The sequence below is a fragment of the Lagenorhynchus albirostris genome, chromosome 13 (genome assembly GCF_949774975.1).
Source record: "Lagenorhynchus albirostris chromosome 13, mLagAlb1.1, whole genome shotgun sequence".
NCBI lineage: Eukaryota > Metazoa > Chordata > Mammalia > Artiodactyla > Delphinidae > Lagenorhynchus > Lagenorhynchus albirostris.
This window is the reverse complement of record NC_083107.1, coordinates 88,718,334-88,735,537: the sequence shown is the minus strand read 5'-3', so window position 1 is coordinate 88,735,537 and position 17,204 is coordinate 88,718,334. Positions and strand designations below refer to the sequence as shown.

Here is a 17,204-nt window from a genome sequence, read left to right as displayed (position 1 = left end):
TCTGCAGCCCGAGCCCACGACCTCAGCTTCTCATTTACTAGAACAGCGGGCCGTGGCCTGCGCCCTGGGACCCTCTCCCCAAATTCCTGCTCGTTTCACGAAATCACGATTCAGGCTGGACGCCCGGCACCCCCGATGGACGTATCACAGGTACCGTGTGTCCCGGCAGCCCTGTCCTCAGCCTTCACTGGTGCTTCCAATCCACGTAGATTCAATTCCAGTTATTAGCCTTCCTTCTAGTTTCATTGTAGAAAATGTAGGGAAAAAATGTTGGCATCTCTAGACTGAGAACTGTACTTTGAAACATAAACTTAAACGTTAACTGTGGAAACAGAAGCATCCGTTTGCTGGAACACGTTTAAAAGAAACTCGTGGGACCCGGGACTGCCGGCCGTCCTGCCGCTCCCACGTGAGGCCGCGTTCTCAGAGGCTCTGTCCCTGCTGTGTCGCGACGACACAGGCATCCAAGGTCGGGCAGAACACATGTGAACAGCTACCGAGATGGAAGCACACAGCAGGCTGTTCCCACCTAGGGGCAGAGCGCACGCTCAGAGCTGGACATTCAAGGCCAAAGTCCCCATCTGACGCCCTGGGGCTGAGTCCAGCCGTGCTGGACTCAGCGCTGGCCTGTGACCGACACAGGGATTCTGAGGAGAGGGAGGCGGGTCCAGGCTGAGGCGGGCTCCTCCTCTACCTGAGGACGGGGGTCGGGCCCTCGGGCTAGGCAGATGACCAGGACTCCATCAGCTCCCAGCTCACGTCTACCACCGCGGCTCCCCGGGACCAGACAGGCCTGGAGGCCGCGGTTCGCAGCCTCGGGGCCCGGCTGGGTGGTGAGGAGTGAACGTGTTGCTTCCGCATGCCTGAGGGTTACTAGGCGGCGACCACAGGCCCCCCTGCGGCAGCCACAGCACCCCTTTCCTTGGCTCAATCTGTCTGCGGAGCATCCTTGAAACTAGAAGACAGTTCACGAGCAAACGTGCTTATTGACTGACTGGGAGGGACGGGGGCTGGGCTGGTGCGGCTGGGCGGTGTCCCCTCGTGTCACAGGAGGGCGAGTTCCTGACCTCCAGACGTCTGCGTGTGCCTGTGTGCACGTGTGCGTGGTCCACGACATAGTCTGGACGCTGTTAACCTAGTTCGCGTGAAGAAAGGGACTCAGAGCCGCTGGTCCCGCTCGGTGCCCTCAGCCCGGGACAGCAGACGTCACACTCCTAGAGGCAAGGCCGCCTGGCCTGGACTCAGCCTCCGGCGGTGACACACTGTGTTAGCGCCCCCTGGGGGTCGCATGTGCAAACACGAGCGGAGGCTGAGAAACGGATTCATAGCGCGGTGGAACCGGCGGAGGTCGGGCTCCGCCTGCGACCTGCCCAGAGAAGCCTCCTGGCCCTGTGGTCACCTGTCCGCGTCCTCCTACTGGGCACCTGGGGAGAGCTGAGGCTTCACAGCTCCCGGGGGCTCCAGGCGATTCTGATGGATAAACCCCCCGTTACCGCCAGCCCAGCAAGAGCAGTGCAGGGAGATCTAACACGAGTCGGATGCTTTGGTCCTTACAGCGATCTTATTAAATAAGTAAGGCAGACCCCTTCCCACCGGGCTCTTGTTTCCCAGGGAGTGACGCTGTACGCTTCTAAGCAAACCCCTGGGACCCTGGGAACTCCTCGTGCAGGAGATGGGACCTTACAAAGAGGAGCTACTCCCAGGGCACCTCCGCGGGGCTGACACTCAGCACGGGAAGCGCCCTCCCTGGACTCACGTCACACTCACACGACTCCCGAGAAGTTTTTCATGAACACGTTAATCGTTACAATCATGTGCACTAGTGCGTGGAACTCCACAACAATATTCTGTGGCTCCTGTTCTGGAATCTAAGATAATTGTGTATTTTAATTTGCTGTGGAACAGGGGTATTAAAACTCCCAGGATGGTGTGAAGACCCCAGGGTGTGGATGTGGCAGCTCTGCAAACACAAACCCATCCTGTCTGCAGCTGAACTTCCATCTCTGACCGTTTTCAGTGCCAGCTATTCTGCTCCAGATGGAGACTCCAGGGAATAAGCAGCGGACGCTCTGCCTCTGTCTCTCTCTCTCACACACACACACACACACACACACACACACACACACTCGGCTGGAGAGACAGGTCCCCTGGTCACTAGCCCAACCTAAGCAGGCGACCAGCCACGAAAGGAAGTGAGGTGATGACTGAGGCTGGTTGCTACGCTGCAGAAAAGGGAACAAAATCCCACAAATTTCTACTAAATGTATTTCAAAATTTTAGACCTTTGAATTATATACCAGGTATGTTTTGAGAGATTCTTGGATAAACTTTTATACTGTCAAAATATAAACTGTCTGCGTTTACAACTTTTTTCAACTTTGCAACTCTTACTATTAAATGCATGTAACTTTAACACTCAAGTCTGATTTCACATAAACTGAATTTACTATTTTGGTTTGATAACTATGACATCAGTAACAACCTGCAGAGCGCAATTTAAAGAGCAAAAAGCTTGTCGAGTAACTTCACGGTAACACCTTCTATTTTCTGTGGTTTACACCATTCTCAGCAAGTGAACCCGTCAGGAAGAGACTGTGGCCCTGACACCCCTTCGTGGACGCCTGCTGAGACTGTAAGGATGCCGGCAGAAGGTGACAGCCAAGTGACACGCAGTTAGTGCAAAACAGTCACAAACACACTGTCATCTTTACAGTTTTGCTTATTTATTTCATGTAGGTGTTAGCTGATGTGTAAATGTTTTGTGGTCTGTTTCATTTACTTACACAAACTTCCATCAGATGCCCAAACTACGTCACCGGGCATCCTTCTCTGGCTCCAAACCCACCCCCTTTTGCTAAAGCTCTGGGGTGAGAAGGGACCGCAGGAAACCAGGAATGGGGATATGCTTTCCTTCAACGGGCCAGGAGGGCCCCTGTGAACCCCTCCCGTCATGCCCCACACAGCAAGGCTCATACACCCCAAACCCTCTGGGGACAATTCTGGCTTGTAGGATTTCCCCAAGCAGGACAGAGAAATATCTGTTAACACTGAATTAGCCACTGAATGTGAACTTACCAAAAACAGTTAAAAAATAGTGTTTGTGAAAACAAAACTGTTACAAAATAATTGCACACACCAGTGAACGAAAAGGCCCATGTCACGTCTTTAGGTTGATATGCCATTAACGCCAAATTTATGCGAAGTTAACAATGCTATTACACTACTATCACACAAAAACTGAGATTCAGTCAGCTAGTCCCATATTAAGACAGCCCAAATAATTATGGACAGGGAAAATGCCCCAGAACCTCCTTGGCTTGTGTGGCCGAGGCCAGGATGTTCCTATCCATGCATTCTGTCCCCTGGGCCCCGGCCTGACCGCACGGCTGGAAGGGACCAGCCATCCCGTCCTCAGCCCCTCCCACCATACCCGCGCTCCCAGGGCACCGGCCAGCTCGGCCCTGCTCTCCGAGGAAATCACTCGGGATGCAGTGGACTCTTCTGAAGCCATGAGAACATTAGACACCCTGAACTGGAAATTTCCAGAAATGCAAAATGAGGCATGCTGTCAGGTACAAGAAATTTAAAATCTGACTTCACATGAGATGCTGTTTTTTAAGCCTATTTTTTTTTTTTGCGGTACACGGGCCTCTCACTGCTGTGTCCTCTCCCGTTGCGGAGCACAGGCTCCGGACACGCAGGCTCAGCGGCCATGGCTCACAGGCCCAGCCGCTCCGCGGCATGTGGGATCCTCCCAGACCGGGACACAAACCCGTGTCCCCTGCATCAGCAGGCGGACTTTCAACCACTGCACCACCAGGGACGCCCCTAAGCCGATTTTTAAAACGTTCAGTACAGAAGTTTAAGACATCAAGGAGGGACTGGAAAAAATTTCAGGTTAAGATCTCCAGTAGATTTATCGAGGAAGTTCTACCCACTCACTTCTACAACTAATGTCAAAATTCAGGAAATAATTTCTCTACTCAGAGTTTATAACTACCTATAAAACCTTTATATATCTGGATTTCAAGATTTAATTTCATAATCTGTCGAAGTGTCACCTTTTGAGCTTCTAAAGCTTTCATATGAACAAATTTTCTTTTCTTTTTGAAATCGGACGAATGTATTTCACTTATCTTGTTAAAATTATGGTAACTATTCACAAACTATTTTCTTAAACCCAAATCAGGAGCCAACAGCATCCTCTTTACTGAACGCTGTGTGTTTAGACAGGTGCGCTGCTTCACCCGTCATCCTCCAGCTGCAGCTCCAGGTGTGACAAGACCACGAGCGTCCTGCACAGACGCTGGTTTACAGAGCAGACATCACAGAGAAATAGTGCACCTGCTCCGATAAACCAACGGTATCACGTCCCAGGACACCCAAAGGGTAAAAAGAAGGTGGAACAGGAATACAATCGATCTTTGTATTTGCCATAAAAACATCTGTTAGTTGAAACAGGTGAATGTTGACTGTTTTTACTGGCAACTTTCCTTCCAAAAAACAACTCAAGGGGCTCATCCAGCCACTGCTTCTGTGGATTCCGACCCAGGGCCTCCGAGTGTCGTCACTTCTCTAACTGGATGAAAGGAAAGGCAGCCCCTCGTGTTCTGTCCTGTGGCAGCACCACATGGAGAGGCCACCGCTATGCAGATCAGACCAGGGTGACGGATGTGACAGGGGGTGATGGAGGTGATGGGGGTGACAGGGGTGGTAGAGGTGATAGGAGGTGACGGGGGTGATGGGGGTTGACAGGGGGTGATGAAGGTGACAGGGGGTGATGGAGGTAACAGGGGTGATGGAGGTGATGGGGGTGACAGGAGGTGACGGGCGTGATAGGGGTGATGGAGGTGATGTGAGTTGATGGGGGTGACGGAGGTGCCCACGCGTGCATGGCACTGTCCCTCACTCAGTCACCGTCCCCACGTGGACAGATGTCTGGTAGCTCACACGGTCACAGGAGTCCCGTGGACGTGTGGCGACGTGCGCGGCTCCATTTGCTTACAACTTAACTGGAGAGATGGGACCCCCTGCAGGCCCGGCGAGTGCCCTGGTGGACGTGCGGCAAACTCTGTCCTAAAGGCTGGTCTAAGTGCAGTCCAGGAGCGCGCGAGGCCAGATCTGAGGCGTCACTCCTCCTGGGCCTGCCCCTGGCCCTCCTCCTCTGCTGCAGGGCCCTCAGGTCGGTCATCACGGTCAGGGCCTTGCGCACCCACAGGACCTGGAAAGAACCGTGCAGAGACGCGGTCAGAAGTGGACACGGGCCGCGTGAGGAGGACAGAGGCCCGAAGCTCCGGCACACACGTACCACGATGACCAGGGCGTTCAGCAGCACGGGCGCCGAGAACACCATGGAGATGAACATGCCCCTCGAGTCAAAATACTGGTATTTCGAGAACAACCTGTTTCAAGAAAGATTTAAAGATCACAGAGCGTCACAACATGGCGTGCTCGTGATACTCTCTGTCTCAGGAGCCCCTCCGCACACGAGGACGAGGTGCGGGCAGAGCCCCGCCTGCACACAATGGCGACCCTCCTAACCCCGTGGGGGACGATTCCCAGACCCTCCAGGGGCACTGCGGCCCCCATGCAAGCTCAGGCCGAGCCCCTGGAGAGGGGGACACAGCGTGGCGTCCCTCTCAGTGGCAGCGCAGGACACAAACTTTACGTCACTGACTCAGCAACACAGTCATCACCCTGGGGCCACAGTGAACAGAGCCCAGCGAGGGGTGGTCAGGATGCGCGTCCTGATTAGAAGCGGAAGAGACAAAGCGGGGGGACGGGTCGTGCGGGGGGCCGAGGGTGGGCTCCTGACCCAATGACAGGGGTCTGAAGCCGCCGGGAGGGCGCGGCGGCCGGGGCGTGGCTGTCACTCTGCTCTGAGACCTGTGCAGGCAGGGTGCCGAGGGCAGACCCGGGAGGCAGCGTGCTGCGGGCCCCGAGGGAGCAGAAGGCCTGGGGCGGTTCTGGAAGGGGGGCCCAGGGGAAGGGTCGACTTCATGGGGCTCACTGGACGTGGAGTGGGTTGCCCAGGTGTGTGAGCAAGAAAGGACACGCAGGCGAGGACAGAATGGCCGGTGTCCCGGAAACCAGGGACCAGCGTTTTCAGGACCAAGTAAATCGTGGGTGGATCTCGGGCTCCCCGTCACGGACAAGAGCGCTTCTGTTCGGGGGGCCTCCAGGGCCGACGGTGACCACCGTCCAAGGCTCATCGTGAAGGAGGCTGGGACGTGGACGGGGCTGGGGCTGCTTTATAAGCGAGAGCGGGGGGCTTCCTGGGTGTGTTCTGCTGCTGACGGGGACGGTCTCACACAAGGTCCACGTGCCCGGGGCCGTTCACCTCCAGTTCATTGCCGCCACTTCATTGATGTATTCCGCGCAGTAGACTAAGGTCACTGAGAAGAAAGCAAGCCCACGTGAGAAGTCAGGGGACCAGTCCACCGCCACAGCCTTATACATCCTTCACAACATGCTACATAACAGAAACGTAACAGAACAATGCCACGCTGGATGAGACGTAACTCCTACTTCACATTACACAGAAAGGAAACCCGAGGTGACACACGAGTCCGGTGGTCTCGGCCAGACCAGGCCAGGCCACTGCACCCACGTCCAGGGACTGCCACTCAGCGGAGCGGCGCCACGACCAGGCTTCCTGCCCCGACACCACAGTGGCCGCACTGGGCCATCTGCCGACCTCCCTGCCCCGCAGGTCACACATCGGGTGCAAGGCCGGCAGTGGAACCCGAGGGCCCTGAGACCAGAGCTGAAGGCCACCTGCCTGCACCCTCTGGCTGCCTGGAGCCCCCAGTGGTGCTGGCGGCAAAGACACGGAGGGAGCACCGACCCGAGGGGACAGGAGCCGAGGACAGCCCCGTCGGCCCTCGCAGTCCCACCCGGAGTGCGGGGAGCCCCGCCCAGGGCGGGAGGACCGCAGGCTGGCCCAGCACCAGGAGCTGCTGAGGGCCTGGATGGGGCTGGCGGAGGGGAGGACGGCCGCCAGGAACCTCAGCCTTGTAAAACTGTGCAAAACCCCGGTTCCTGGGGTGAAATGGGGGAGGGCAATCCTTGACCCCTCCCTCGACGACTGGACCCTGAGGCGCACATCAAGGAAGCCAAAGAAAGGAGACGGGAGAGGAGAAGAGAGGCCTGAGCACGGGGGGGCCACCTCCCCAGAGGGCAACGGGATGCATCCACCGTGCACCCCACTCAGGAGCTGGGGGCGCAGTGAACCAGTCCGTGCTTCGTTTGTAAGACTGCAGCAAATAACATGCAAGTCTTCTGTGGGTGTGAGAATTAAATGGGCCATCAGACGTGTAAACGCACTCAGACCAGCATCTATCATCCCCACGCTAAAAGTCACCCTCTGTTCGTCCTTGAAAACAACAAACCCACACGCAGCGCCCAGCTTCACAAAGCTTTTCAAGTATATGGGCTCCTCGCACGAGGCTCTGCGGATGACGCCACCACCTTTTCTGTGCTTCCTGCCTCGGGGCCTTTGCACACATTATTCCCGGGGCTTGCAGTGTCCCTTCCGGCCCTCGAACGCCTGCTGCCTGGCTGGTTCCCCCGCATCCTTCCCCCCTCGGTTTAAATGTCAGGGCAGTGACTTAAGTCCGGCCCCTCCCAGGGTTTCACGGTGCTCCCGCCCTTCCTGCCATGATGCTCAGCAGGGCTGTGGCTACTCAGTGGACGCCGGGGACCCCCAGCCCTACGAGGCTCCGGAGCCCGTCTGTCCTGTCCGCCCCTCGCGGTCCTTCCTAGGGCTCCCACGTAAAGAAGTGAAGTGACAGCCACCCCTGACCGTCAGGACCGTTTCCGGTGCAGGCTTGCTGATTCGCGCCTGTCCTAAGACGACCTCTTGTTTGATTTCCCACCTTGCACAAGGCCAACTGAAAAATCACACTTAAGATGAGTTTTTGGACTTTGTTAAACTACCAAGCAAGATCTTCAGCATCTTCCCGACGTCCACAAGACGAAGAGCCCAGCATAGCCTCTGAGGCCCTGGCCCACCTTTCCTGGCTGAACATACTTCTAACTAGTCAGCATCAGAATGTGGTTTCTCTGACACCTGACCCACCCTTCCCGCCCGTCGCCCCTGTGCTCTCACCGGCTGCCTCCGCCCCAGATGCCAGGCCTGGGCCCGACATCTGCTCCTCACCCTAGAAAAAGAGATTCTACTCACCCTTACACCCCCTACCATGACTTGACCTTCTCTGTGAAATCTTTCTCAACGATTCCCCACAGCTCTGTGTCTTCTCTAAAACCCTGTAGATCTTACCTTCAAAACTGACTCAGGCAATGTGTTATTTTTGCACCACAGCGCTTTCCTTCCTGGTTTGCACTCCCTCCCAGAGCAGGCAGGGCAGCTAAGCCCCCAGAGGAGCCTCTTGTACAGAGTCAGCGTTTCTGCAAACCCAGCTCTCGTTTGTGTAACTGGTATTCAGCACCCTCCCAGGAACACAACACGTGCTTGAGACGCCTTTGAAATCCAATATCCAAAACGTACCTTATCTTTATAGTACCCACAAGCGATCAAAGCAGAACACAAGACAGGAGAGTTGGGAGGCCTTACATATATATTCACATATATATTCACATATCACTGAGGCTACAGGGAGAACAGGCACCCGCGCTGCCGCAGCGCACAGCGATCTGAGCCGCAGAACTGTACTCACCCAGGCACAGGAAGTGCCCCACCTGCAGCTTGTACCTCCGCGATGAGAAGCAGGTGAGCAGCAGGCAGAGCACGTGGAAGGCAGCCAGCCCCACGAGCCAGGGCTCCGTCCAGTCCGTCTGCTGGAGGACACACAGCAGAACCTCGTCAGGGCCCACGTGCACTGGACCAGGCTTCACACTGCCTCTCCTCTGAGCCCGTCCCGAGCGCCCGCCAAGCCTCACGGGACACGGGGAGGGGAGGGGGAGCAGGGACCCCCGCTGCACCCACGTCCAGGGACTGTCACCCGGCCGTGCCTGGCTGTCCCTCCACACAGGACTGAAGGCTTTCCTACTTGTCGAACAGAACTGCGCTTCAAGCTGGGAGAACCTAAAGACCCTCCTCCACGGGGAGATGAGAAAGCGGTGCCTGGCTGCACTCGGTCGCCCCCAGAGGCAAAGCTACCAGTTCCTCCGAGCAGTGATTAAAGCCTCAGAAACCTGGGCCACCCAAACTGGCAAAATGTGGTTTTCTCCTGCCCTCCAGACAGTGCTGCGACCGCACGTCCGCTCAACTCTAGAGGTGGGCTCGTCCGCACCCCTGAACTCGGACCCCCTCCTTGGGGCTCAGGTCCCCCGGGGGCACGGGTGCTGGGGGAGCGGCCCGCGCCCTGCCACTCTGCCCACAGCGGGTCCACGCCACCCGGACCCCCCATCCCAGCCCAGGACGGCCCACCTCCCCGCTCCTCGCCGCCACGAAGCCCCAGCTCTCCCCGCAAACCCCCGACCCCCGACCGCCCCGCACCTCAGCATCCCGCTAGGCCGAAGGTCCTCCAATCTCGTCCCGCCCCGACGCCCCGGCCCCACCGCCACGCCACGCCGCGCCCACCCAGGTACAGGCCCCGCCCCTGCACCCCCCACCCACGCCTCCCGTCCGGCGCCGCCGGCGTCCCCGGCGGAGGCTGGGAAATTTGGAGAGGCCCCAGCCGACAGCGACCGAACTGACGGCCAAGCAGGCAACGACTTACCGTGATCACGGCGGGGATGCTGACGGGGAACTTGCTGACTGAGAATGCAGACGGCATCGCCTCCGGAAAGGCCCTGCCTCACCACCACCTTTTCGTCTTCCCCGCCCCGCCCGGATAGGTCAAGAAGTCCTCTGGTGTCCTCTCGCGTTACCTCCACTTATCGCGATGCCTGCTGTATCCGGAAGCGGCAGGCAACCTGCCATCTCGCGATATCTCCAGTTCCCGGTACCAGGTTCAAATCTCGCGAGATTCCGTGGTGTTAAAATAAATAAAAGGGAATTACGAGTAGCTTCCAGCGTTGTTTTTACCCCCCGAGCTGCTGCGAGAGGGACGTTTTAGTTCTTCCTATGTGGCGGGCTCTCATAAATGGCAGCTCGGAGGACTGGGGGCTAGTGGGCGTCCCCGCCTCCTCCCCGCGCAACGCCTAGGGCTGGGGGCGTGGGGGTATCGCTCAGGAGAGTGACCTGGACCCCTAGGAACATAGGGGAGAGTGACCTGGATCCCGGGGACAGAAAGGGACAGTGTCCTGGGCTCGGGCGGGGGACAGAGAGGGAATTGACCTGGACACTGAGGAAAACGGGGGACAGTGACCTGGACTCCGGGAGACAGAAGGGGACAGTGACCTGGACCCCAGAGAGAGAGGGGCACAGTGCCCTGCACGGAGGGGGACAGTGACCTGGACGTCGGTGGATGGAGTGGGACAGAGGGGACAGTGCCCCTGCCCCTCTGAGAAATCAGGGTCTCCAGATGCTCACTCTACCGTCAGCTCCAGAAGTGGGTGCTGATTGCTTCTAGTTCACATGGACCTTAAAAACAAAACGGCCAATAGTTTTACCAGCTAAATGGCTTTGTTCCGGAATAGAAAGGAATTGCAGCTTGGGACATATAATCTAAGGCAAAACCACAGGCAAGTTGGGCAAACAAAGGACAGGAGGGTGTCATTTTATAAAGAAAAAGGGGGAAGTGGAAAGAGCTGCTTTGAAGGAAAGTCCATTGGAGGAAAGGGAGCGTGAAGGGTGCTGAGGGGTTCCTATTGGCTGGGCAGTGGTGGTTTCTCATTGGATGAGTGGTGACAGTCTCTCATTGGCTGAGCTGTTGCCAGGCGGGGAGAAAATCTTCCCTCCCCTGCCGGTCTTAAGTAGGGATGTTCCTCCTGTTGGGTCTGCAGAGGGCCGGAGTGGTACCTGCCTGAGCGTATCCCCTTCTGCTTCCCGTTTCCATCTTAAATGAGGTTCCCTTTATTTTCACACCAATCAGGGAATCCTGAATTCTCTGTTGATTCAAGACACAGAATTAATGGAATCAATACTTGGCATCCTGCCCTGTGTCTGCAGACTAATAGGGAAGCCCCTGGCTCGCAGGCACTCAGTCAGGTGAAGAGACGGACCCCGTTCTCTGGGTGGACCTGGGGGAGGGTGTGAGGAAAAGGACTGCAGCCTGTCGCCACCTTGAGGGTACTTGGCACCTGCAGAGCGGCAGGGGGGAGGGAGAAAGTGAGCTCATGGCAGGTGGCCTCCCTGACTGGGGAAATCAAGCCAGGATTGAACCCAAACATGTGAGCCAGGCTGCACCAGGGTTTCTCTTCCTTGCTGCCTGAGGAGCTTTCCAGAAACTCCATGCTTGGCAACTCCGGCTTCCAGGGTGGGGAGGTCTCTATGGCGGCCGCCACCATCGCGCCCCCGCCCTGCCCATCCCTCGCTGGATAAGACGGCTCTGTCCTCCTGGCCTCACTCTCCCACTGTCCAGTCTTTACACCGCAGACACAGCCAGCTTTAAAAACATAAATTAGGTAAAGTTGTTTGCAACAAATGCATTTTCATACATTCATAGTTGTTGAATTGAGAGGTTTTAATTTATACCATTTAATTTTAGGTGGAGAAATACTTTTCTTCTGAGAATTATGGAATAGCCAAATCTGTTATTTATGACTCTTTTTTTCACAGATTGCCTTTACAAAATTATAGTCATTTAGAAATGTGCTTGTGAAAATCCGTAATTATGGATAATAAAAGCTTTATAGATAAAATACAACAAATTAATATCTCATCTTCAATTTATATTTTCACTGTTCTGTTAGTGTCTCCTGACCTCAGGGCTCTTGGAGGAGTTTGTAACTACATGGATTACAGGGCACATCGCCATGTGCTGTTTCCATGGATTTATGTTTCTGTCTCAGACATAGGAGACGATGTGTTTATTGACCTTTGTCAATCTCACAACATTTTGTGCATTGCCTGGACATACTGAGAATTTTTTAAATGGAAGTTGAGGGTTTAAATCATGTGTCACAATTGTACCTTCATGTGTCACAATTGGGGCTGCCAGGCTGGGGACTCCTCGGGCCGGCTGTGGACTCAGGTCAGCCGTGGGCTCCTAGGTGGGGCAAGCAGGTGTTTCGACTGTGATGGTTTGCAGACCTGGGCTCAGCCAGGTGGGCTTTGGCCTTTGCATGTGTCACTGATGTGGGTCTACAAAGGCAGGGACTGGGGTAGATGCCATCAGATCAGAGACTCCCAACAAGGGCTCGATTTTATACGAGTCTTAGAGTCGTTGTAACCAGAAAACCGTTTGCTTTGGCCTTTGCCAGGCGGCTCCAGCTGTAAAGGGGGGTCTCTGGCCCAGCAAAGCGCCCCCCGCCATTCTGCAGGAAGGGCCGAGCGGTGAAGCCGGGGAGCCTGGACCGTCCAGCAGCATACGAGTCACACCTCACACCCCAGGGCGCCTGCAGACTGAACCTGGACGGGGGGCGTCTCCGGGGCCCAACCTGCTGCATAGCCAGCACTGTGTTCTTTCCTGTGGCTGTGCTGACGGAACACCCGACAGGGGGCTTAAAACAGCAGGAGACAGCCCCTCTCAGTCTGGAGGCCGGAGGTCCAAAGCCCCGGGGCAGCGGGGCCAAACTCCCTCAAGGAGGGGGGCAAGGTCCCTGCTGCCTTTTCAGCTTCCCACGGAGGGTGGCAAGCCCTACATTCCACTGTCACATGCGCCCCCACCTTCTCTTCTCATCAGGGCACCGGTCACTGAGTCAGGGTCCACCCTCCTCCAGTAGAGCCTCATCCTAGCTTGATCACATCTGCAAAGCCCTGTTTCCAATAGGCTCCCATTCACGGGGACTAGAGCTTGAACATATCTTTGGGGGACGCAGTTAACCCACAACGTGTGTAACAGATAACTCTGCCACACCCAAGGGTGCCTGCTCCGGAAATGGACACAGCAAGTGGGAGGAAGGGGTTCTGAACACGGTGGATGGGAAAGAAAGAAGGAAACCTCAGGAGGAGCGGACACAGCAAGTGGGAAGAAGGGGTTCTGAACACGATGGATGGGAAAAAAAGAAGGAAACCTCAGGAGGAGCGGACACAGCAAGTGGGAGGAAGGGGTTCTGAACACGGTGGATGGGAAAAAAAGACGGAAAGCTCAGGGGGAGCTCAGCTTTGTAGGTTTCAATTGCCACTATCTTAGGGAGGGAGTAATATATGTCCTCCCCTCCCCGAGGATATGATACCTGTGTTACGGAACTCAGGTCCAGCTGCCTGCTGCTCAGAACTCAGTCTTCAAAAGGTAAGTTTTGGTGGAAATGGGAAACATTGCTTTTAATCAGAAAGCCAGCAATCTGGGGAGAAGGTGGACTGGGTATCCCCAAAACCAACCCCGAAGATTCTGCCCGGCCATGCAAGCTTTTAAAGGGAGAGAGGGGACGTAATCTCAGTTAAATCGTGGAGGTAGGAGATCAGACTCATCGCAGTCCCCCACTGTGTGCAGGCTGTCGACTCCGTGGCTCGCTCTTTAGTTGCTGTCTTGTTCACAGTTTGTTCACAAGATTCCTGAAAGGGGAAGCTGGGGAAAGATCTGGTCATCTGTTAATCACTTATTCTTCATCTTTACTTCCTTGATCTACGGAGGGAAACAGCAGATTAGGCAAGGCTTTGTGTGACCAAGAGATTTGAAAGGTGTGCTTGGGTCAGAGTCAAGCAGAGCATGGGGGTGGCTGGTCTAAGTTTAGTGACAAGACAGAAGGGGCCTCCTGCAGAGAGCTCATTCCTGCCGAAAGCTGCTGACACCTGCATCATCTCAAAACTGACCTTCTGGGACCTCTTAATTGACTTCAGTCCCGCTTCACAGGCCACAGCCTTCCTCGTCTGAAAGAGGTTGACAGGATGGGGGTGTAGCTGACCGCTACCAGAAGCAGAAACCTCTATGTCGACCTATTACTTAAATGCTCCTAAACCACTGAGGGGATGGATGTTGTGGATTCACTGTGCAGTGAGGAAACTGAGACTCAGGGAAGTAAATACACTGCCTAGCGTGACAGCCAGGGAGACAGTCCGGATCCGGGGGAGACTCAGCTGATTCCAGAGGCTATTACTCTTCCGCCATCGGCCTCCTCCCAAATGGTCCCCTCTAATTAGAAAACGCTTCTTTGCACAGGAGACAGCTCTTCCCCAGAGTAGCAAACCGTTGGCTTAATGCCTGATTCTCTTCACAAGCACAGCCTTGTCTCAGAATGCAACTCTCCAACAATTCTGCAGACCAACAACCTGCCTTTCTTGAGTTGACGTTCGGGTCTTACGTCAGGTTCAGCTCTCCTCTAAGGCAAAGCTGGAGTTGTGGGATGAGGGCCAGAAATGCTGTGACTGTTAAACCATCTGTCCAGGTGAGGATTTGGTTAGAAGATGGAGCTGTTTGAGAATGAGTCTGCCATCCTGCAGTGACTGCTCTCAACTCTGATGTTGGATGTTTATACTCAGGATTTACTACCCTGACCTGTCAGGGAGACGGGCTGGAGAAATCAACGACTTCAAAGGCAGTTTTTCTCCTCGCTAACGATGGCTTCTTACACTAGGGCATAAAGAGCAGGGTTCTCGGCTTCCTGCCAACGCCGGCTCCAGGGCAGTGTCGCTGGAGAAGGGCCGAGTTAGAGTAGCTGACTGTGTCTAACGCAGGGCAAGCCGGATGCCTTAGCAGCCGCTGTTCACTCCTCCTGTTCCTATGACAACCCGCCCCGGGAGGTGACCGGGTCAGCTCTCTGGGCTCCTGTCCCCTCAGGGAGCTCGCTGCCTTCACAGCAGCCACCGGTGAGTCCCTCTAAGAGTCCAGAGCCAGTGGAGAAGGCGTTGTGGGTGTCGACTGAAAAATAATGCACAACCTAAAAGTTGAGGATGATGTTTATTTGGCAGACAAAACTGAGGACGTAAGCCCAGGACGCAGCCTGTCAGTAGCGCTGAGGGACCGCTGTGCAGAGGTCGGGGAGGAACCAGGATCTACAGGGGTTTTTGCCACAGAGACCAGGCAGTCGGAACATCAAAGATGACTGTTCGTTAAAGAAAACCAGACATCTCAGGTTAATGAATTCAGCCCTTTTCTATGCATGGGAAGAGGCAAGAGTCTGCGCTCACCGGAATCGTTCCTTTGATCCTCACCTCAGCTACCTGGGACCAGTGTCCTGTGCTTTCCCATCCTGCGTGCCCTCAGGGGGCACTGTCTTCAGGGAGTGGCTGCAGGGGCTGAGGGCTGGCAGTGGGCATCCTCAGGGCTCACCGTCCGGCAGCTGTAGCGGTGGATGGCTCGATGGCTGCAGCATCGTTTGTTTACTGATACGGCAGCAACATTATTCATTCACGTGGGCTTTCCTGTGCGCCGCCGTGGGGTTTATCATCTCACTTATTTTTAAGACATTTGAGACAAGTAAGATATAATTTTAAATGCAGTTGTTAAACACAAGGAAATTTCCACCTCTGCTTCAAGCAATCATTGGCTCATTTTTACCCAATTAATGGGCCAAAGACATTCTGTTGAGTATCTGTCACCTTATTCATTTTGGGGCAACTGCTATTGTCCTGGTGCCACAGAAGGACAAACGCCCCAAGGCATGAGGTGCAGCCAGGAAAAGCCTGCTTGTGAAGCAAGCAGAAGCCAGCAGGTGGTCACTTCTGGGCTTTCGATACACAGATAAGCCTTCCGGAGTCCTTGAACGCTAGGGCCGGCGCTCTGCCACGAAGATTGGTGTTGGGAGGTTTGCGGGCTCCTGCACTATGGAGGCGGCAGGGTTCCCCAAATATTACACCCCTCTTACTGGTGTAAAATGACAGCGTGGCACGTGGTGATCAGTTCATACTGACGTCTCCTGGGACATTTAGAGAGGCTGAAGACAGCCTTCACGTGGGACATCTTAACCCTTCTGTGAGAGCTGCCAGATGATTTTCTGCATAACATTCTGCGTGGGCTGCCGTAACAAAATACCACTGACCAGGTGGGTTAAAGGACAGAAATTCACTACCTTACAATCCTGGAGGCTGGAAGTCTGAGGTCAGGGTGTCCACAAGTTGGTTTCCTCCGAGGCCTCTCTGCTTGGCTTGGAGACCACTGTCTTCTCCCTGTGTCCTCACCTGGTCATCCCTCTGTGCCTGTCTGCGTCCCAATCTCCTCCTCCTTTAAGGGCATCACCATGTTGGACTACAGCCCTCCCATGTAATCTCATTTTACCTTAAGTAAAGGCCATATTTTCAAATATCATCACATTCTGAGGTTCCGGGGGTAGGACCCCAACACATGAATTTTGGGCAGGCACAGCTCAGCCCATAACCACTCCCAGGGGGATCGTTCAGTGCAGAGAGAGGATCTTTCATGTCCTTTTTTCTACTGTGATAAAGCACTGGGAAGAGTGGAATGAAAATGGACTTTAGATCAAAGGGAACAATTTGAATGTGAATTTTCCCCTTGTTGGCTGCATGACCTTGCGACTATTAGTTTTTAATTATCTGAGCACTAGTTTACTCCTGTGTGAATGAGCACACTAAGGCCTTTCTGATGTAATTTTTTGTGGACTGTAATGATACGCCTTCACTGCCTTGCCAAATAATGCCTATTACTATTTCTATACTGTTTTATCCCAACTATCCCCAGGGCATCTTCTTTTCAAATTTCTTTTAATGCATAAGATGGATATTCTATCTGTTTCCAGCTCTTTTCTGCATGTGGGGGAAGCCGTGCAGATGGAGGTGAAGGGAGGTACATCAGGTACTCTCGTCATGACAGTGCCGTTTCTTTTATTTTGGGGACGGTGTTGTTCTAAATAGAACAACAATAGAACCTTCTAAATAGAACAACAACAATAGAATATTTTATTTGCTTCTTTGAATTCCATTGCACATTGAATACTGCATCTTGGAAGAGGTTTAAAGGTCTGAGACTCTACAGCCAGTTCGTATCCAATCACTGTCACTCTGTAATTCAAATTATTGCTTCTAATGTAAATATTCCTGCATTCATTAAACATAAAGTATTTACACAGATATTCTATTCTGAAGCTGGAGATCTAGGTTGCCTAATAAATAGGTCTGTTACTGAAGATGTGAACAGCATTCAGCTTTGCTTCCTTGATTTTTTAACTTGCCAGGTTCGTGTTTCTCTTTGTCCTAAATTGCCTCCAGTCTATTCGAGAATATAGGATGTACGGTTACTCCTTGGAAGGAGGTAGACACTTCTGACCAGTGACAGGAGGCAGGTGTGAGTTGGGCTTTTACC

The 17,204-nt window shown here is 54.3% G+C and overlaps 1 protein-coding gene across 2 annotated transcripts; it reads right to left on the bottom strand.

Moving 5' to 3' along the window:
* Positions 1 to 4,412: 4,412 nt before the first annotated feature.
* TMEM18 (transmembrane protein 18) lies at positions 4,413 to 9,974 on the bottom strand. Of its 2 annotated transcripts, XM_060169301.1 has the most exons (6): positions 9,684 to 9,969; positions 8,679 to 8,799; positions 6,341 to 6,395; positions 5,309 to 5,402; positions 5,006 to 5,221; positions 4,413 to 4,579 (listed from the first exon to the last, which is right to left on the bottom strand). In XM_060169301.1, the coding sequence occupies exons 1-5, from the start codon at positions 9,738 to 9,740 to the stop codon at positions 5,009 to 5,011; spliced, it is 540 nt and encodes a 179-aa protein (XP_060025284.1). In that variant the 5' UTR covers positions 9,741 to 9,969; the 3' UTR covers positions 4,413 to 4,579; positions 5,006 to 5,008. The 2 variants fall into 2 exon arrangements, with proteins under 2 accessions (XP_060025284.1, XP_060025285.1); XM_060169302.1 differs by having other exon boundaries at positions 4,413 to 5,221; positions 8,679 to 8,796; positions 9,684 to 9,974.
* Between the last annotated feature and the right edge of the window lie 7,230 nt (positions 9,975 to 17,204).

What these genes read in the sequence shown, in the direction of transcription:
- TMEM18 (XM_060169301.1), bottom strand. Translation starts at nt 9,740, where the DNA reads ATGCCGTCTGCATTCTCAGTCAGCAAGTTCCCCGTCAGCATCCCCGCC. An exon ending in GTGGCGGCAATGAACTGGAG is followed by an intron (nt 5,403 to 6,340) that starts GTGAACGGCCCC and finishes TTCTTGAAACAG; the next exon opens with GTTGTTCTCGAAATACCAGT. An exon ending in TGAACGCCCTGGTCATCGTG is followed by an intron (nt 5,222 to 5,308) that starts GTACGTGTGTGC and finishes GGTTCTTTCCAG; the next exon opens with GTCCTGTGGGTGCGCAAGGC.